The sequence below is a fragment of the Dicentrarchus labrax genome, unplaced genomic scaffold, assembly GCF_905237075.1.
Source record: "Dicentrarchus labrax unplaced genomic scaffold, dlabrax2021, whole genome shotgun sequence".
Lineage (NCBI taxonomy): Eukaryota > Metazoa > Chordata > Actinopteri > Moronidae > Dicentrarchus > Dicentrarchus labrax.
Genome location: NW_026136712.1, coordinates 7,559,191 through 7,579,763, shown reverse-complemented (window position 1 = coordinate 7,579,763; position 20,573 = coordinate 7,559,191). Strand labels below are relative to the sequence as shown.

The 20,573-nt window shown below is 41.4% G+C and overlaps 3 protein-coding genes across 6 annotated transcripts; all 3 read right to left on the bottom strand.

The window, feature by feature from the left end:
* Positions 1–82: 82 nt before the first annotated feature.
* On the bottom strand, positions 83–8,208 carry josd1 (Josephin domain containing 1). 2 transcript variants are annotated; one of them, XM_051417916.1, is made up of 5 exons: positions 8,020–8,208; positions 6,462–7,430; positions 6,236–6,364; positions 4,518–4,712; positions 83–2,833 (listed from the first exon to the last, which is right to left on the bottom strand). In XM_051417916.1, exons 2-5 carry the CDS (start codon positions 6,839–6,841, stop codon positions 2,734–2,736), a joined length of 804 nt encoding a protein of 267 aa, XP_051273876.1. In that variant the 5' UTR covers positions 6,842–7,430; positions 8,020–8,208; the 3' UTR covers positions 83–2,733. The 2 variants fall into 2 exon arrangements, with proteins under 2 accessions (XP_051273876.1, XP_051273877.1); XM_051417917.1 differs by lacking the exon at positions 8,020–8,208 and adding an exon at positions 7,816–8,013.
* A 1,048-nt stretch (positions 8,209–9,256) lies between these two features.
* On the bottom strand, positions 9,257–15,115 carry LOC127373663 (GTPase IMAP family member 4). 2 transcript variants are annotated; one of them, XM_051418329.1, is made up of 8 exons: positions 14,950–15,115; positions 14,507–14,640; positions 13,794–13,871; positions 12,988–13,038; positions 12,782–12,832; positions 12,624–12,674; positions 12,298–12,348; positions 9,257–12,159 (listed from the first exon to the last, which is right to left on the bottom strand). In XM_051418329.1, the coding sequence occupies exons 2-8, from the start codon at positions 14,550–14,552 to the stop codon at positions 11,450–11,452; spliced, it is 1,038 nt and encodes a 345-aa protein (XP_051274289.1). In that variant the 5' UTR covers positions 14,553–14,640; positions 14,950–15,115; the 3' UTR covers positions 9,257–11,449. The 2 variants fall into 2 exon arrangements, with proteins under 2 accessions (XP_051274289.1, XP_051274288.1); XM_051418328.1 differs by having other exon boundaries at positions 9,257–12,171; positions 14,950–15,113.
* A 179-nt stretch (positions 15,116–15,294) lies between these two features.
* xrcc6 (X-ray repair complementing defective repair in Chinese hamster cells 6) lies at positions 15,295–20,491 on the bottom strand. 2 transcript variants are annotated; one of them, XM_051418286.1, is made up of 13 exons: positions 20,395–20,491; positions 20,011–20,100; positions 19,630–19,742; positions 19,235–19,376; positions 18,844–19,095; positions 18,360–18,546; positions 18,015–18,201; positions 17,542–17,710; positions 16,989–17,150; positions 16,709–16,838; positions 16,330–16,430; positions 16,111–16,227; positions 15,295–15,993 (listed from the first exon to the last, which is right to left on the bottom strand). In XM_051418286.1, the coding sequence occupies exons 2-13, from the start codon at positions 20,081–20,083 to the stop codon at positions 15,794–15,796; spliced, it is 1,833 nt and encodes a 610-aa protein (XP_051274246.1). In that variant the 5' UTR covers positions 20,084–20,100; positions 20,395–20,491; the 3' UTR covers positions 15,295–15,793. The 2 variants fall into 2 exon arrangements, with proteins under 2 accessions (XP_051274246.1, XP_051274247.1); XM_051418287.1 differs by lacking the exon at positions 20,395–20,491 and adding an exon at positions 20,226–20,381.
* Positions 20,492–20,573: the final 82 nt, after the last annotated feature.

Here is a 20,573-nt window from a genome sequence, read left to right as displayed (position 1 = left end):
CCAACCAGGCCAAGAAGATGAACAAACTCAACATGGACCCGTTCCGAGCAAATATTGACCCATGTAAAACACCCACACTGTATCTTATACATAAAGTGCCATTATAAGCATTTTATTTCTATGCAAAAAAAAATAAAAAAACAAACAAAAACAAAATACAGTGACAATCAGTATTCCTTAAGTAGGATGGGCTTAGAGATTGTCGTGGCAAAAAAAAGAGCAAATGTTGAATGCAATTGTGAGACACTAGTCATGATGTGATTGGGTCCAAAGATCTCAGCAAATGAATGACAAGCGCTCTGATGTTTCAATGCAGGTTCACTTGGATATGACATTAAAGGTATACAGACCGGGCTGGAGTTTCATTCCAAAATGAGACACGCACCATTGGAAAAAACATGTGATCTAGTCTTTATAAAATCATAAACAATTGTAAATAACATAAAGCCCTTGGCTGCAAAAGTGAAAACATCATATCTGATGAGCTTCAGCCGTTTCTCCTCTATATTTACGATAAATCGGTGCTTTGGAATAAATCTCCTGTAATGGCGTCCAACTGCACAGCCCCTCTTAATCTTTCAGAGAAACAAATATTTTCTTATGTAAACAAGTTAAGGCCAATATTGTCTTTAGCAGACAATACATGTATAGTATCTCTTAAACTGATAGATCTGAAAGCTACAAACTCTCTCATAAGGCGCATTTCACAATAATAAACCACAGCACACGTCCGATTGGACATGTGTTCACTAGCCGGCCCGCCAACTTTCACTTTTCTTTTTCTACGTTATTCTCTACCCAGGCACACTGCGCTCCATCTCTAACAACTTCCCTCTGAGCAAACCAACCACCAGACCCCTCCTCAGACACAATCTGTGACAACCTCTCAGAGCTGTGTTTGGCAGTTTTGACAAGACATGTTGAAGAAGAAGAAGAAGAAGAAGAAGAAGAAGAAGAAGAAGAAGAAGAAGAAGAAGAAGAAGAAGAAGAAGAAGAAGAAGAAGAAGAAGAAGAAGAAGAAGAAGAAGAAGAAGAAGAAGAAGAAGAAGAAGAGCCCTGCATCAGCTGAGCTCCTGTGCTACAGAGGGCTGCTGTGGTGGTGACCCTTTGGACCAGAGTGGAGCCGGAGAGAAAAGAAAACAATGAACAACAATGAAAGTATCGTCCCTTATTCTGTGTGGTGTCATTTTACCACTGAGCAACACACTATTGTGACTCTAATTAAACAATATGGGCAAATAAAAAATATTTCTTTATCGATATGACGACTGTAACAGTAACTCATTAAATATTTAGATTATTATTGACCATCTAAACGGTCACTTACTCGCTTGCCCTGGAGCTTTTGACTTTTGAATCACACAGCCCTCATCAGCTGATTAAATTTGTCTTAGAACCGTATGGAAAGTAGAAAGTGGAAAGTTCTAGAAAAATGTCAATCACAATTCCTTAGAGCTCTAGTTTCCATGTTTATATTGGTTGTTTTGTCTGACTCACAGTCCAAAACCCCATATTTGTTGAGAAAATGACACACTCGCAATAGTTAATAAAGTTTTAGCACTACTCAAAAGTTGAACATCACTTAATCTTCTGAGGCATGAGAACTGTGTGATGAAGCTGAAAGCTCCAGAACAAGCAGACCTTGAGTTGAGATGGTTCTGTTGACTGCTTTTTCCAAAGTCAAACATGAACTGTGATGCTCTGACTGTGCAGACGAATGGCCAATATCTGTAATATTATTTTGGGGAAGATTTCGAGTTTGATTTTATAAACAATTTAGACAACAGGTTTCCTTATCACCCTAATTTGATAAATATGATATCATAATACAGTATAATTCTACTGAGAGATGCTAATTGTTACTATTGCATTACTTCGTCGATGACTAGCACTCTATATATAAAAAAAAAACAACTGGATGAATGATGCCGTTACTTCTTCCTTGAAAGGAAACTGAGGCAAACATCCACTAGAGGGAGTGCTTGGCCCGAGTGTTGCATTGCTTTGTTGCATATAAAACTGTTGTGTCAGCACAGCCTCTGTACAGTATAGGCTCAGACTGTGCCAGAAGAGTTTGGGAAGTGGATGAAATACAAAGTTGGCAACGTGATAAATCACCGATTTTGACTCGTGATATGTAGAAGGGACAGAGAGCAGGAGTGAGTGGAGTCACGCTGAGGCAAGGAAGGGCACGCTTTGGTGAAAGTGAAGGACGGTGGATACGGATAGTGAGAGATTCAAGACATGACGGGAGGGACAGAAACACAAAGACACATCAGTGAACATCTTGGTTGAAGCAGGGAGGATCACTGAGGGAGACAGGCAGATATACACAGCATTTTTCATAAAGCCTGATATCCCATGACTTTGGAAATCTGAACAGTAAAAAGGAAAAAATAAAAATAAAACAGATCCAAACTGACATTGAAAAATAGTCATATATAAAAACACAAGAATAGCAGAAACAGAATAGTAACTTTTTATAAGTCTTAACTGTGTTGTGAGTAAAGGACTGTGATTCGTTGATTCTCCCTGTAAAGTGTTTGCCTCCGTCATTGCTTTGCATCTAATCAGAAAAGAGTCCAGCAACGGTTGTGTAAACAAAACCCAAAAAGGTGGGAAAAAATACATCTGCAAATGTGCATCCATGTGATTGGCTGCACACAACTTCTTCTACTTTCTCTGTCATCGGCCCGCTGGCCCAGGTGGCGCTGTGATTGGCTGGTTAAACCCTTAGCCGTCAGACCGCCATGTTTGGTGTGCCTCCACTTCCTCCGAGACGACCAATAGGAGTTCACAGTTCTTCCCTCGCAGCTGCTGGCGGAGAAACTTCCTGGGATGCGGTAAAATGAACAATCACAGTTATGCATATTTGTTTAAAAAAAAAAAAAAAAAAAGGCAAACCCTGACAATACACAGTGTCACAATTTGAAATGGTAGGGCTGTTAATTCATTTTTTGGCCACTTAGGGGCAGCAAATATGCAACATTAACATATTATCACTTATTATTATTACGCTTACTTACACATACACGCCTGATAAATGTGAAACCAATATTAACTCTCCTTTAAAAGGTTTGTATGTACTAATCACTTTAAATTGCCAATATGTAAACAGGTTGAAACAAAACTTAATAAATGAGACCCTCTCCTACTTTTTGGTTGCCTTTGGACTGATGGTTTTCAGTTTTGTTATCTGGCGTTGTGGGGCAGCCAACGCCAGATAACGCTTTTCAGTGTAGCTGGGTTGCAGCTGGCTGACTAACCTTAGCTTGCTTGCTCGCTAATGTTATCGCTAGCAAAATACTGTCTGAGTGGACATGTTAGTTGGCTAACGTTAGCTTTACTTTACACTTACTTCACAGTCCTCACACCCACCCCCACACTCAACTGTGATGTGCAAACATCAGATTTTAGAGAATCAGCATCATGGTTATAGTTTCCAGCTCTACTTCAATTACAGTTAGGTTTGTGGTTTGATTCTGTTTGCAAGGTTTGCAACATACTGTTCCTCTTGCGTCAGCCTGTGTACAATAATGCACTGATAAAATTTGACTCAAATCATCAACTTTATGTGGGCAGCTCCACCCAAAAGCTTGAACAACTCATGTTGAACAACAACTCTGTAAAGGGATACACCAAGCAGAGGGCTGTATTGGGATCCTGTGGTACCCAAGCAAATCTCGCGGGAACAGGCGGTTTGGATTCTGCTGCGGGTGGGAATGCGTAGCCAAAAGATAAACTGCAGCTTCCGGGATGGATGGAGACAAATAAAGTTTAAAAGAAGATTTAAGTGGGTTTTTACAAAACAAAAGCAAAGCAAGGCAGGTATGACATTTGGAGAAATTTCTCAAGTGATACTGACTTTTGTCTTTTCCCCTGGAGGACGGAAGAAGATACTAAATCTATTTTCTGCGGCCATGAATGGTCAGAAATCCAGTGGGAGCAGGATTAAGAAAACAGTCCAAGTTAAAAATCATAACATTAAAATGACCTGTCAATCAGGCTACAACAGAGAATTTGCTATAAGTATGTTCAGTTCGGTGGCTCTTCTTTAATGTAGCAGTCGGTACTCTAAATCTAAAAGACAGGAGCTGAGCTATTTTCTGCTCCGCGATCCTTTTCTTTGTTATCAGAGCTGTAATGATTTGTGCTGCAGTGTTAATCTATTGCAAACTCAACACTTCCTGCAGCTGCTTCACAGTAAACGAAAAAAAAAAGCCTTCCAGATGTGAAAGCTTTTACTGGGGAACAGTTGCAGAAAGTGTTCATTAAGTCACAGAGGTTAGTGCCCGACTGAATATCGCATTTCAAAGCAACCTGTCCAATACTATAGTTGTAAATAAATCTTAGTCTAGAGTGTTAGACAGATACACCAACATCATCAACCCCCTGCAGCTTAAAAGGGAGAAAAGTGGTGTATTCCCACATGTGGTAGTTTAACAATATTTCTGGTCATAGTAGAAACACACACACACACACACACACAACACACACACACACCCCATCACTCTCACCTGAGCTCATCCGGGTTGCCGATGGGTTGAGGGCTACGCAGCTTAGAGTCCAGGTTGTAGTAGACCCCTCCCACCTCTCTGACTCCTATCCAGTGCTGGCGTTTGAGCGGCAGCCGGAGAGGCCCCCAGCGCAGGTTGGATGGCACGTTCAGAATGAAGCCCGTCACGTTGGACAGCTCGATGCTGCCTACATCCCTGGAGGAAGAGAGGCAACATTTATGGCTTGTGAACTTCCCTTTTGTGTCGGAGCAAGGAGGCAGAGGACTGGCTGCCAATTAAGGCATGTATTGCAATTCGATACTACGATTTACTGGCATTATTGTTCACTTTTTCAACACTAGACCATGGGAAAAAGTTAGATCATTTACTTCTGGAGCCTGTCTATCATGACTCATATTTCCAAAAACAATGCAGGTCAGTCAGTTTTTATTTGAGCACCATCTTTGCTGTACTGCATATAAAAGTGGTAAATAAAATACGATGTTGGGCCAGAATTAATAGAGCCCCTGAAAACTGCACACAGCACAAATGTGAGCCTTTAAATTAACATCCTTCATATACAAGCTGAACTAAAATAAAGGAAATTGAATTTAAATGATACTGATTCAGGATTTTTTACAAATAACGATACTTAAGTGAATTGATTATTTTTCCCATCCTTACCTTACATTGCCATTAACTATTTTCTCTAGCACACTATATGTTTAAGATTAATTATATAAACTACTGCCAGCCATTTCTATTCCCTTCTATTCCAATTTTGCTGACTGAGATGAAGCGGCCTGTACCAAACTGTAAAGAGGTTTCTTGTTGTTAACAAATAGCAACATGTAGAAAACTTTCAAACTTGGCTGTCAGTTTCCCAAAAGTGCTTGAATGCACCAACAAGGAGTTATAAAAACAGTCCCAGGCCTTCATAACAACATCACAAACATAGCTTTGATATATTTGATAAACATGTCTTACCCTATGACAGGAAATCTACAGTATATTGTACAAAGCGGCTTATTATTTGTACAATTATTTGTCTTTGGGTGGAACCCAAAAACGAATCAATACTGAATATTAACAATGACAAAAACGGAAAGGCTTTAATCACAGGCTATAGTTTTTAAAACTGTGGTTGTATCAATCAGCAACAGAGTACCATTGTTGTTTCTGTCAGTAGATTAGTGGTTGCTATGATTTTGTTCCTGTTCTGGTAAAGACATACAAAACAGGAATACGGCTTTTCTGATAACACTAACCTTTTACTGATACAAGCAAGTCTGTGGCGGCTGTTGTTGTCAACAGTCATGTAAGCTTGTTAATGAGGGAATCAGGAATGCTGATAAAACTGTCTCCTAGACTTTGTCAACTGATGAAACTGCTGACTAATCAAAGAGATCATTCGAGGCCCTGCTGATTAGCCAATGGAGGTCCAGATGAGGACACAGGGAAGCCTCTTGCAACATTTACCTTGTGTTAACGTTCTATTCGCCACATGTAGAACAAAAGAAGCAAGACAGGCAGGATGAAGACAGGTTTGCTTTGGGTTATAGGCTCCATCTGTTTGAGTTTCATACTGATAATTTAGGAAAACAACGAAGGACAGCAGGGAAAAGATAGACTGCAGCTCTGATATGAGAAACTGATGTGAAAGTCTAAAAATAAATAAAAGCTTTACCTCCTTCAACTACATTGTCTAGTGCAAGAACAAAGACAAACGCCCTATTTACCTTCTTTTATCCCACCAAACTGCCTCAAACCCTCGGGTCTGCAGGGCTGCCATAATGACATTTACATCATAGTTCCCATTTCCCAGCATGCTCTTCTTGTGAGGTGTCACCAGAGTGCTGGGAGAAAGCCTGTAACAAGTTGACAAGAAAGATTAACAGATTATCTACAATATTTCATGTGCACAGACTAAATATTAATGTAGACTGGTATACCAGCTCCCCCCACCTCTGGTATATCTCCTGCAAGGTGTCCTTACTGAAGGCTGTCCCGTCCTGGAAGACGTTATTGAGCGCGTGCAGGGCGCACAGCTCCCTCCGCTGCTTCTCATGATAAATGGCCGGAGGTGTCAGAGAGGGTTGAGGAGGCAGTGGGGGGGTGAGGGAGGAAGAGGAGGATGAGAGATCCTGCTGTTGCTGCTGTTGAGAGTCCGTGGGATCCCTGGACCTCCTCTCCTCCGCTCCCACCACCACCTCCCCTCCTCCTCCTCCTCCTCCTCCTCCTCCTCCTTTCTGCTTGCTGACCTTCCAGCGCATGCAGCCCAGCTCTTGCAGGCCGCCTCGCCCCTTCCCCTTCCACTCACCGGCTGGATACGGAGCGCTTCCCATCCCTGGACGTTCACCACCACCGCTGCCGCCGCCGGCACCACCTCCTCCGGCTCCACCACTACCTCCACAACTACCACCTTCAGGACGCTACATCAGCATCATGACAACCATTTCCATAGCAACCTCTCAGCCGCTTGGAAGAGAGGAGCTTGTGTGTCTCTGTGTACGTTCGAGGGAGGGGAGGGGGTTGCAGGGTAAATTGGAGACCTGTGGCTGTTTAACACAGCAACACCTGCTCGCTCTAAAGTAGAGATGTGAAAAAAGGTCAGCAGGAAGGAGGAAAAAACTGGAAGTCAAAACCGGATTGCCAGCAGAAGTCTCACAACAAAGATACTCCAGATGATCCCAAATGAAAGATCGCTCCTCCAACAACACCACAGTGGTGTCGTCAATCAAAGTGCCGCTGCTGTCTGTGCATTTCCACTTCCTCCATCTTCTGCGAGCGCGTTGACAGCTCTTTCCATCCAGTCACCGAGCTTATAGCTGTGCAGTTCTTTCCATCACCAGGCTGCTGACCATGAAGCCTCACTTCCACTGGAACAGACAACGGAGATGTGATGCCCAGCAGTGACGGGTGCCTGAATAACCCCTGAAAGAAAGAAAGAAAGAAAGAAAAAGAAAAGCTAATAAAAGCTCATTTAAAATAACAAACAATTCCCACCACAAGTTAGCAGAGCCCAAAATGACATCTTACAAACTGCTTACTTAAGGTTAACAACAGCCAAACACCTTAAACAACACTTAAAAAAACAATAGTGATCAGGTAGTCAATGCTGATCGATAGCTGAGATCACATAATAAGCTGCTACAATCCCCTCTTGATCAGCAGACCCCCCCCCCAAATGAGAAGAAGGTAAACATATCCAGCAGCTTGGACTGGATAGAGGAAGCAGGCTGTTGTAAGTGAGCTAGCAGAATATGATAACAGCCCCGTACAAACCAGGACACACACACACACACACACACACACACACCAGAGAGCGTACAGTCCGTTAAGGAGGCACAGCCGCTGTCGTACTCCGAAACCCTACATGTACAGATGCAAATAATCCGTGATAGTAACAGATATCTGGCGTTAATCTTCTGGCTGCTCGACGTGACTCCCGTGTCTACAGCAAACACAACCACAGCGCTTCCTTCGCGTCTTATAACTTCGTTTTCTCTGACCGAACACTTACCTGGCCGCTTCCCGCCGCTAGTGTCACAGCTCGGCTACCATAAACCGGTATAAAAACTCAATCTACTCTCCGCTGTTTCCCTAAAGACTGTTCAGTCCTTTGTCTTGACAATTTTTCCCTGGTACAGCTCTCTCTCTCTCTCTCTCTCTCTCTCTCCCTCTCTCTGTCTATGGTCTGTCTCTCTCTCCGTCCGTGCAGACGCGGACATGCGCAGTAGCGTCTCCCTGGCTCCATATTGCTGTCACCGCCTGCGTCAGTAGACAGTTGAGCAGTCCCTCCCCTGAGACTGCGAAACCCTGGATTTTCCACTTTATTCACAGTGGGCATGTTTAAAAGACATAATGAATAAATATCACAGTGCTGCTTTACACCCCGTTTGCAGCAGTGATGTACATGTAATGTAAAAGTAAATGTAAAAGTTTATGACTTTTAGGCTGGCTCAAACTTTAGCTTGCTTTATTGACTGCTGAATACTTGAAGTGGCTATAACCAATATATTTTAATGTCAACAATGGATCCATAGTATAATAAATAGTGGATGGAGATTTGGGGTATGAACATTGAAGCTGATGTGGAAGCGCCTTGAACCTGCTTTCTTTCTAATGTCCAGCAGGAGGCACCCCTACACATTGCAATAAGAAGTCTTGATTTTGACTTTTGATTGTACTTCTCACTTGATTTATTACCTCAGTAAATAGTTTGCAAATAAGTTTATGGTTAGTTGCTAGTTTTGAGTCGGCTTCCATGCAGCATTTGGTACATTATGGTCCCATTTAGAGTAAAATTTAGGGTGTGATTACCTTGTGATTGATAAGCCATTACCAAGACCTGTCCTTAGGTTCTCAGTCAGATCCAGTCAGGATAGAGGCAGCTCCACACTCTTATATGGTCACTTCTGGATCTAAAAAACCAAGATGGCATAATGCCAATCCTGAAGCTTCATAACTGTAGTCCACAAAACAATAGTAGAAGTCACAGTGGGTTTACACCTGGAGGGATCACATGACCAAGGAGTCGCTTCTAGTGACAAACCCACAGATAATTATCACCCAATTGTTTTGGTTTTATGCCGCAACTTTATTCTTGTGATTTACTCTGAATGTAGCTAACAAAGTTAGCAACTAGCTGATGAACATTTAGCAGCTGAAGAGATATTTTTCAGTTGGTGGGGACTAAAACAGAGCTTAAAGGAGAGTGAATATTGGACTTACATTCATCAGACAGCCAGAGACACGGCCACAAATAAATTCCATTTATTTTGCGCCTGCTTGATGTGTAAATAGGCAACTGTTTACTAAACCACCCGCCACAACAAAAAGTAATGTATAACAATAACAATATTTATGAATTACATCTTTAAGATTTATAGCTATCAAGAATTGAATACTATGCACAAGGGATTCACAGGAAACAGTGAATCATGTATGGACATGATGTGGAACACAAGAGCTTAACATAAGAATGACATTGTTGATGGTCTCTCCTTTATTGAAACAGTGTGACACAATGAATCACCTCAGCCCATGGTTTGTTTGGCTATGCTATAAACGCATACAGGAGTTGTTTCTCTTCTGCTGAGTTTTGTGAGCTCAAACTGACACACTTTTTCAATTACACACTCGCAGTTATCACCCCATGTGTTACCAAATCAGCCAGGTTTGTGACTTTAAAGCTGCCTTTAGTCATTTTTGACCACTAGGGGGCAAAACAAACACAGCCCTCAGCTTAAAAAGTTGTTATGACCAAAACATTCAGCAGACACAAGAACACATTATCAACATTATGTGTGGAGTTTCAGTCCATTTGATGAATATTCTTCACTTTTATTGAGCTCCACTTTGGTATGCAAATGTTTTGTAGGCAGAAAAACAAAATCAAAGAGCTAAAAGTGGCTGAAAACCTGCAAATAGCTCCAGAGTTTGGTGTTAATTCCCAGTGGGTTTGACACTATGAATAATAATTTAAAATTTGATGGATCATTTGATTCAGCGTTGATATAAAAAATATTTCTTCATGTTTAATAAAGTGTAACAGACCTTGGCCAGTGTAATCTCAGTATATGTCCACAATAATGTGGATCATGCAGATACATTTGAAAGAGATTATCTTTTATTTCGTTGTGGCCTTCCTGCACTGCCAAAGGGTTTTTGACAGCAGTCTTCAAATGTAAGACTGCTGGAGAGAAAGGTAATGTTTTTCAGCTAAACAGATCCAAACATGCATTTCCCAATCATATCCTGTTTTCCCCTCAGTTCTTCAGAATTAGTTTACTGAACAGAAACATATTACCCAATACTGACACTGGAAAATTATGGAAAGCTAATGAGGTAAATATTAGATTTTGAACCACTCTTGTGTACATTTAATTGACTGCAAAGCACAGCAGATCATGCTGCTTAAGATGTCTAAACCCTTAAACAGTAAAATATAATGTGCTAACAGATGCTAGTGTATATTGGTAATGATTGACTTTTTCTACTACTTTTTTTTCTTTTTCTTAGGTCAGAAGTCAGACTTAAAAAAAAATTAGAAAATTAGAAAAATACCAGTAGACCAGTGGTTGTTATTTCTTCTTATGCTGTGTGTTTCCATCATCATGCCCACGAGGAACCTGATTGGTCTTTTGGAGGTATGTACTGATGTTGAATTGTCTCTTTAACCACAGGGTCACTCTGCTTTATCAGTATCAGTAGTGTTTCAGGTCATTAAGACTACAAATAATGTGGGTTAGTGGGTCACCTCTGAAAATAAAAGTATACAACATATACTTGAGATGATGTTAATATTTCACAATTAAAGCTCGACTGATATTATTATACCATAAATAGACTTGTCACTTTCATCTGTTGCCAGATGTCACAGCTACATAAATACAGTCAATAAAAACCTGCAATTAAATGTGAGCTTGTTCATATTTAAGTAACAGTTTTTGGTCTAAATGGTGTTTTCGGAGGCTTCTGGAGAAAGCACAGAATACGTGGACAGCACTGCTGAACTTTAGTCCCAATATGACTTCAGTTTATTTTCCCTGACCATCTTTAAATTTTGATATAGCTTATAAATTATGAATGATAAGGGAGGGCTAAGCACTGGAGCAGGGTAAGAAAACACGAGGCACAGGCCTATGCAAAGGAATAAACAGACGGCAAAGAAGTACACAACACATCACAATGGGAAAATTAAGTGTGTGAGCGTGATATCTAACCAAAAGCATCTGTGGCATGTTGAAAACCAAAAGGCGGCCAGTGGTAGTAAATTCATTTGGACAGTGGTAAACCAGCAGAGTGACAAAAATACCTCAGGCAAAGAATCACCCTTGCACCTAAACTCAAAATTGCATGTTCAACACTTGAATGAATCTTGCCTCCTTATTTTTTCACTGCCCCAACAACTCTTTCACACAGACCAACAGCAGCTCTCCCTCTCTTATTTACATGTGTCCTAGTTTTATAGCCAGTGCAGAGGCCATGTCAGTCAGAAGCTCCTCCCTGATGCGGTCTTCTCTTCTCTGCAGCTCGTGGACAAAATGCCCCCTCAGTGTTTTCATCTCCATCACACGCCCCACCAGCTGCCTGCGCATCACACCCTGCACCTCTGGAGGGCAGTCTGGCCTGTCATCCACCAGCTCTGGACTCTGGTCGCATTGAGACAGAGCCCTTCTCAGACCCCCATCATCTGCATCCAGCAGCTGATCTACAGTATGCCTTCGACCCCGACGGTGTGCGTGGGCGAGCACTGGGATGATGTACCCTGCGACCCCGTCTCCAAACACGTCAAGGGTGGCTCGGATTGCCTGAGCTGCATCCTGGTCAATCCCCATGCTGGAGCCCGCAGCTCGGATCACCAGCAGGAAGGCGTGTGGTCCAGGACTGGCGAGCTGAAGGCTCCTCAAAGCTTCCCTGGCTCTCTTGTTGTTCCCCAATGACGGCCCCAAAAGATCTGGGGTGTTGATCACTGTAACCTCTCTACCATCTAATACGGTCCTACTCTTGGTGCTCTCAATTAGGGGACTCGTGGGTGCCCTTGTCCCACTGTTGCCCAACAAAGTCTCTTCCAGGGAGGTCCATCCTTCACTGTTATACTCCAGGAGGATCAGCCTCAGGCCTGGTTTGTTGGGACTGTTTAAATCCAGTTCTTCGTCTGTGGATGACACTGCAGAGTTTTTATTAGTTAAATAATGAAGCATTTTACAGAAAAAATGTGATTCTCAGTCCAAACTGAACTGGGCCTGAGTGAGTGGACAGAAAAAAACAAGAAGGAAGATTAAGGTGAGCTGACCTGAGCTTGCTTTGATGACAGCAGCCAACCACTTGAACTTGGAGGAAAATCCTGATGGAGGAGCAGATTGTAAGTCAGCTGGTTTAACTGTTAATTACAGACCTATAATTATTATGTAGATCTATCACTAAAATAGCACCACTCCCTTGAGATACTAAATTGCCGTCATGTGTCTGCTGAATTTCTGAGTCACTTCCTCTGACTACTCCAACATACCAACTCAAATTGTAAACTTTTCCAGACCCGTTTACCTTCACTTAAAAAGTCAATTTGAAGCACACAGTGAAGAGTAAACAACATCTAGCACAAATTCAGGCAGCGCTCACCTACGAAAAACCGCCAAATTCGAGACAGCCATTTAAACAGGCTCTGGATTCCTGAGAAACAAGAAACAATAAATAGAGAAGTTAGCTTATTTGACTTTTTCTTATTCATTTTTTAAATACATTTTATGGGTAAGAAATAAGGGATGTATATTTTGTACCACGAAGGGTTCCCACGAGGTGGCTCACCCAGCCCCAAAGAGCTGACAGACCTGAAGCAGAAACACACAGTGACGGTCATGTTAGATCATTATTGGTTTTTAATCAAGCATACTGATGGCAACGCTAGTTTTGTGTACTGTCAGTTAAAAATCAGACTTTGACCCCAGACCTTTGACCCCTGATATACCACTGGAACTAAACTTACCAGTTAGAGAACAGAAAAGACGAATCGGCCATCGGATCAGAGCTGGGAGTGCTGCAGGAAAAACAGACTACAGATTAAAGCAGTGGTCAAGAAAGACCATTTAAGTATTGCTTAAAGTTATTCGAATTATTTATGGGCCAACATTTTTGTTTTTAAATATAGTTTAGTTAGACCCTAAATTGAGTGGGTTGGATACTATAAATGTGAAAACGCCCTCATACTCATACATTTTTAATTTCCATTAGATGAAACCTTTGCCTGCTAACTTGTTTCTTCAACCTAAAAATTCTGGAGGACTGCATTTAGGATAAGAGGATACCGACCTCTGAATTAAATACCAGTGTGTATCTATAATTAATTCATATTACTTTTTTACTTGGAGTCTGTGGCCCTAAGCCAGTTTGTCCGTACTGAAGACGTAAAGATTTTAAACAGATCACAAATACCATGGTGTTGTTTTAAGTATTTTTCATATTTTGAACAATGGAGGAAAATATACAGTATCGCCTGCTTTATTCTCTAGCTATGTGTGTTTCTGATAAATAAATTAATCTGCAGAGGTATGTTGATATTTGTCACTGAAAATGGAGGGAGGTTAGGGTCACCCTCCGTAAGTAGGACCCATGATTCCTGGCTACACTCCTGATAATACCATTGTTCTGATCAAAGCCATTTCTGATGAATTCAAACAAGTTTAATCCGTTTCAGATTTTCTAGTTTCCAGACTCACAACAATAAAACAATATGGCCTGTGTGTATTGGGAATTGTCCAAATGAATATGAACATATGTTGGTGAGTTACTGACTCTGTGAGAATCTGTAGAGAAGATACCCCACCACAGTAAAAACTCCCATCTGGACACTGTTGCCATTCATCCACCAGCCTGAACAGAGAGTGGAGGGAGGAAAGCATGACATTAGTATTGAAGTGTTGTCCACAACTTATCATGGGGTTTACCTTTCCCCTATGTGTGAAATACTCCAAATCCCCTATTGTTCAATACAGGTCACTGTGGGTGTGTCCCTGTAGGCATATCAAGGTTTACATTCAAAGCTTTGGTTTTAATCATTATATGTAAAACATCACAATCTCTTTAATTCCAGGATTGTTTTAATGGCGGGAAACTTTAGCACAGTTATATAATATTGTAGTTGCTTTGTAGAAAATGGGTTCAAATTGATTATTTAATAAAACAGCTAAAACTGTTTTTGTGCAATTTTATGAAATTGTCAAACTGAAAAGTAACAAGCTCTTGATAACTTATATTTTATTTTGAAAAACCATCCCGGAAGTCACAACGATTTTGCCACTAAATTGAAGTAACAGACTATGTACTTTGCAACCATGAAGACAAAATGTCACATGGTATCACAAGAAGTCAATTGAGTGAGTAAGAACATGTCCATACTTAAACTGTATTTTCAAGCAATGGGCACACAAACAATACACTCTTCATCTTCTATGACGTAGCACAGACATCTTTAAAGTTGTGGTTAATTGTTAAACATTTCTTCTCACCTGTAAGAGCATCCTCAGAGTTGTCCTTTTCACATTGACACTCCATTTCTCTGCAGTTCACTGACCTCCAGTCAGCGTCAAGGTAGTGAAAATAAGTGGCAGCACTTCTGCTCACAATTTTCAATATAAAAGCCCTAAAAGTTCAACAAAACATCGGTGTTGACAAATGTTTTGCAACGTTGATGTGATTATACAAGCAACTGAAACTAAAACTAGGACTAATATGAAGATTAAATCTGCCTGGATATCATTTTAACATGTCAAAGTCAATTCAGATCTAGCAGGCTCCATAATCAGCTGTATGTTGACATGTAACAGGGTTTCATGACAATGTATACCAAAACATAAAGCCTACACTGGAAACTAAAAACATACAATCTAATGTAGTTAAAAAGTCTATTTTAAACCAAAGAAATGTCAAACTGTTCCTAAAGCTCCATTACCTGGTGTGTAGTCAGATAATCCTCTCTGAGGAATGCCATCTACTTTCAGTCCATGAAAACCTGACGCAATTCTGATGAGGTCAAAGTTGTATGTGATTCCTTCTTCCTGCTGTTGAGCAGAAACATTTTTCCTGTGTAGGCCTGCCCCCAGCAGGAACACTGCCCTTACTTTATTGTGCCGTGTGGCAAAACAATGCAGTGAAAAGGTCCAGGTATGCTGATAATGCTGCGGTCTTACTTTGGAAGGACACACCTTCTTTTTCTTGCTACAAGACGAACTGGAAATGCTGCTTAAGATGTACAGTCTACTGACTCACATGCAGTTATTGAAATAAAATAGAGATGCAGGGCTATAAAAGGCTTTATTAATGCAAATACAAGATTATCAACAACAGTCCCAAGTAGTTACAGTAATTTTATGACTGAACAGTATATGCCAACGCAGACTTTTTTATGACATTATAACCCAAATAGTCAACTAGTTTTATATCATGAAAAAATGACTTGGTTGTTTTTTTCTTACATTAATACATTATTCATGTAATGTGGGACAGACACACCGCAGACATAAGCACTAAGCTGCACTGAACCGTGCTGCCTTGTAAAAAAAAGGGTAAATCAACAGTTTTCAAGTCATCAAGTACAAGAGAAAACTAAACAGTGTCGGTCTGTCCCAAAATGCACAGGCCACGCAGTAAATTTAAAACTTGTTACCTGCTTTTAAAACCAAATTTACCAGAAATTGGTTTGCAAAGTGGCTGAAGACATGTCCTGGAATCAAGTCTAACTAAGACACTGATCTGAATAAGCTCACGAAGGCACAGTGAGGTGCACATGTAATTCCTCATGCGGCCAGTCGGGTGGTCAGAGCATCTATCAGCTCCTGTTTCTTGGTCCCAGTGGTCCGAACCCCGAATTGTTTGCAGGCCTCCTTCAACACGGGCACGGTCAGCTTTCCCAGGGTGCCGTTCTGCACATGGGCCCTTAGCTCGTCTTCCGGCACCTCCGCTTTGGGCTTCTTCTCAGCTACGCCTCCGACAATAGCTGCAAGTTCATTCATGGAGAAAACCTTTAGATTTAGACATTCAAAAACCCAAAGCAACTAACTAAATACAGTTAAAAGCTATTTTGCTTAGCTTCTGTGATGACTCCACCTCTGACCTGTTTTGCGTTTGGCAACTGATTTGCTCTCAGGGTTGTAGCCAGCAGGGTAGACCAGATCTTTAAACTCCTCAGCCAGGGGACCCAGACGGTGGTTAATTTGATCCACCTTTGGCACTGAGACACAGAGAAAGAGGTGTTAGTTACAGAAAAAGAGGTTGTACAAGCTACAAGAGGAACCAGAATGTCTGAATATTTGTTTGTTTGTCTGCATCTTACTAATGAGGTCCTCTGTGTCCTCTGGAGCCATCATATCAAGAGCCAAGGCCTCCAGGTTCCTGTAATGCTGCTGGATGACTGGATTCTCAAAAGCCTCACTCCTGCATTACATTACAAAGAATGAAAACATTTTACAGAAAGAAACTGAATGACTTCGTTATAAGCAGAGATCACACTTGCTTTTCCTTTTGTCACTGCAAAGCTATAAATTAGTTACATTTTGTAAATTAAATGTATGTTCACACAGAAAAATATCCCCTTGAAGTGGCAAAATAACATCAGAGAGACAGTATTACTTTTAGCATGCAGTGTATTTCAAACCATTTATTAGTCATCTCTTAACTTAGATCTCTGTAAAGCAGTGAACATGTGCAGCTACCTGTACTTGAAGCGCAGCTTTGAGACAATCTCTTTCATTTTGTCCACCTGTATTTGTGAGGCCGATGGGCACTGAGGGGGATCCAGAGTGCGCAGGTCGTCAGCGTATGGCAGGTAGATGACATTGAAACCTGAAACAGGACAAGATGACATCATGCCTCATACAAACTAAACAAATACAGTAGTAGGTACTGCAAAAGGAGCTGCAGTTTGTTTGCCTGTAAAGTCAGACTCTTTAATTAAACCCAGTAAAACTACTGCTGAGCCCAGCGGGGTATTACCTGGTGGTGTAAACTGTACTTTTCCCTCGTCGACCTCCTCTCTCTGGGGCACAAGAGCAACAAATCGAGGCGGGTAGTTTCGTCGAGAGACGCAGCGGCACAGAGCGAACACGTTCCTCTCGCTGCACTTCATCAATAAGGCAGAGAACAGACACGCGCTGCCTGAGGTGGAAAACACAGGATATATTAGAGCAGAGAAAGAAGAGGGGTTCAGTCCCACTGGGCCAGTATTCACTCATGCTTCTGTAAGACACTTCTCATCTGTCCAATAAACTGAACATTATTAAAGACTCGACAGTAGAAGTGAACATTTTATATTCAAAACTAAGCACATTAGCATCCATGTTCAAACACACATCATAAAAAAACACTTGAGTTACTTACACTAATGGTCTTTAAATAAGTAGGGTTATAACTAAAAATTATTTTGATTAAATGATAGAAAATAGTGGAAAATTCACATCACAATTTCCTAATTATTTTTTTTTATTTGGTTTTAATACTTCTTCCTATTGGGTTGGAAGCCAAATGGCTGCAGACAGACAAACGATACCTTTCACCTCTCCCTCCTCAGGATAGAGGAACACAGCAGGTCGGATGTGGTGGTGAGTTTTGAGCTTTTCCATTGGTTTAAATCCGATCAGATAGAGTCCGGGATCTTGAAACTTCTTGATGGAATCCACCTCGTCCCTCTCCATCACTATCTGCTTCTTACCGTACGTCTACAGCAGACACACGAGAACAAATGAGAAAAAAAAAGAACACCAACAAAATCACTGAATAATCACTGAACTTAATGTTGATTGTCGACGTAATTCAGGTCAATTTTACTGTGGCTGATACATTTCTCAGCTTGGCTCTCATCAGCTCATTCTGGTGAGTAATGAACCATAATTTAGGATGTATTACTAATAAGACTAACCTAATTTACAGAGTACAGTATATATGACAATTTAAATATTTCACAATACACACTTTTATGAAACAACCAAACTAATAAATAGCATATATTTAGTCCGCTCTTACCTGGGCTTTCTTTATCTCACTAGGCAGCAGCAGGCTGCCAGTCTGCATGTGGAAGGTTCGGGTTTTGCTGCGGACCGGCTCGTTGGTTTCCCTGTAAAGTCTGATGGCGGCTGGCTTCCGAGCTGTCACAGCAGTTGCATAAATCCCCACAGCTACATTTATGCCCTCGCCAAGACACAGGTTTAACCTAGAGAGGAAAGGTTGGCGTGGAGAAGAGGGGAGGAGAGAGGAGGAGTTGAACAACAAAGGAAGAAGAAAGCAAAACAAAGAGCAATGGATAAACTGCAGAGAGCAAAACAGCAGCTTTTATCTGCCTGTAAACGCCAACATGTCACTGATCTCTACCTGGCCATGGCTCTCTTCTTCTGCTCCTTGGCCCGCACTCTCTTCTGGAGGTCCTCCAGTTTGTCACAAGGCTCCAGGTGCAAACCCAACTCGCTCTCATCCTCAGGTTGACTTACAATGTCCCGAAAGAAGGGCGCGACATCGAAGCCCCCCGGTTTCATCAGATGCATTAAATCAATGATGACACCTGAGAAAGAAGAGATAGGTCAAATGCGACCATGACATACAGGCTTTTTTTTTATGTAAAACTGCAGCTGTATCATAATTGTAAAGCCAGACGTCTTTAGAGGGTGGCTGATTAGGAATTATGAAGTGGAATTATAGTGTTAGGTATAGCTCCTATCACAGACAAGTTTTACATTTTAAAGACTGGTTGGGTTGGTAAAGAACCTTTCTGTGTGCAGTTTACAGCTGTAAAGTCTCCGCTGTCAGCCTTGAGCTTTAATCCAAAACTTCATTACAGTTGCCTTTGCTTCAGTCATACCGGTCTCTTTGAGGTCACTGGCCTTGGTGCGAGCCTGTCGGTCCTTTGCACTGTCGCCCCTGTGTGGTTCATCCCTGCAGGTGAAGATCATGAGCCGTTTATGTGAGAGGCGAAGCTTGATGTCACTGTAGAGGTTGGCACAGCACCACAGGGCGTCTCCTAATGACGTCTCCCCGCTGCCCATGGTTTCTGCCGCTAGCCTGGCACCTTTTTCTCCCCGCAGAGCGTCCACTTCCTGCACTCGCTTTGCACCTGAAGAAAATAAAGGAGCATACAGACAAATGAAAAGATGAGGGAAAACAGATTAAACAGGGACGAAAAAAGACATGTTTAGCAATGTCAAACATTATTTACAGTGTCATGTGTTAGTTTAAAAAGTGCAGTGTCTTACCAGGTTCATCTAGGTCGTGGTACACATAGACATACTTGAATGAGTTCCTGGGATTTTTACTCTGCTCTGTGCCGTAGAAAACCAAAGCCACCAGGTCCCTGTGACTACTAATGATCTTACTGGTGTACACACTGCGCACGACCTACAAGGGAAAAACACAGACACTTATTATCATAAGTCATTGGACGTATCTGAGAACAAAAACAACAAATGAGGCGATTATCTAATACTCACATGTCGTAGCTAAGATTAAGTGGTTTTAGGTTTTCAATTTCAGTCAAAAAACGTTTCCTTTTCTCCAAATAAGTTTGGATCAATTATGAATTACCCAATTTAATTTCCATACATGTCAAGTTATTACAGTACCAGGAGACTAAAATAAATGGCTATCTTACCTGCATGGTCATGTCAAAGTTAGAGGGCTCTCCGTCTTCTCCTTTGATGAACATTTCCTTGGAGGCATCAACCAAGAAGACCAAACTGTCTCTCCCTGTGACCTTGTAATCTCCTAACAAAGACAGAGGCCCTGATTGGTTATTGTGTCTTACTTACACATTTAAACTCCTATGTTAAATTACATGATAATAACTGTAGTCCATAACAACAATTTGCATGGCATAATAAAGTGTGATCACATCAAAGTTTCCATATACAGTGCAATGTGGAGGAAACATCTAATAGAGGGGAATAATGAGCAAATCAGAGTGCTTGATGGTAGCTGACAATCTTGCGCCATTTACACTTAAGATAAAGTTATATAGAGGCTTTCATCTCACCTCCAGATTGCTCTCCTTCCTCTTGCTCTTCATCCTCATCCTCATTCTGGTAGTAGGCGTTCCACTCTGCCATTTGTAATGTTACTGCCCCTTCAGCCACAAAGCAAACATACATGAGTATGATTGTTATAATAATTGTGCAAGGGACTTAGCCATTCTCAACAATTAATAATGTTAAATTATTAATGTTTAATTAATTAAGATTTCAACTTTACTCGGGCGTTACGAAGCTAGCTTAGCCTGTCATCAGCAACTGTCCGTTTCAATCGTATTGTGGGCTCGGTGAGTTTCCACTAATGCACGCAAACTATATAACTAAATTAAACACATTACAACAATAACCTGAAGAAGGTTAAGTCATTACAGGAGCATTCAGTCACTTACGGTGCTTCTTTCTCACTAACGTTACAAGTCCACACTAGTTTCAAAGGCTGGTGCGTGAACGAGCACGGTGCGTGAACGAGCACGCCGAGAAGCGTACGGGACGGCTCGTCGTCTATTGGACGTTTCTCTGACGAGCTAAGAAACTGACCAATCCTAGTGCAGTAGGCGGGGCTTGTTTG

Excerpts from the sequence above, each read along its gene's own strand:
- josd1 (XM_051417916.1), bottom strand. The coding sequence starts at position 6,841 with ATGGGAAGCGCTCCGTATCCAGCCGGTGAGTGGAAGGGGAAGGGGCGA. Across the intron at positions 4,713-6,235 it reads GTTTGGTGGGATAAAAGAAG|GGATGTAGGCAGCATCGAGC; the intron begins GTAAATAGGGCG and ends CTCTTCCTCCAG. Across the intron at positions 2,834-4,517 it reads GGCAACCCGGATGAGCTCAG|GAAGTTTCTCCGCCAGCAGC; the intron begins GTGAGAGTGATG and ends ACCGCATCCCAG.
- LOC127373663 (XM_051418328.1), bottom strand. The coding sequence starts at position 14,552 with ATGGAGTGTCAATGTGAAAAGGACAACTCTGAGGATGCTCTTACAG. Across the intron at positions 13,872-14,506 it reads CTCTGAGGATGCTCTTACAG|GCTGGTGGATGAATGGCAAC; the intron begins GTGAGAAGAAAT and ends CTCTCTGTTCAG. Across the intron at positions 12,675-12,781 it reads CCTCGTGGGAACCCTTCGTG|GAATCCAGAGCCTGTTTAAA; the intron begins GTACAAAATATA and ends CTTGTTTCTCAG.
- xrcc6 (XM_051418286.1), bottom strand. The coding sequence starts at position 20,083 with ATGGCAGAGTGGAACGCCTACTACCAGAATGAGGATGAGGATGAAGAG. Across the intron at positions 19,743-20,010 it reads GGAAGGAGAGCAATCTGGAG|GAGATTACAAGGTCACAGGG; the intron begins GTGAGATGAAAG and ends TGTCTTTGTTAG. Across the intron at positions 17,711-18,014 it reads GTGAGATAAAGAAAGCCCAG|ACGTACGGTAAGAAGCAGAT; the intron begins GTAAGAGCGGAC and ends TGTCTGCTGTAG.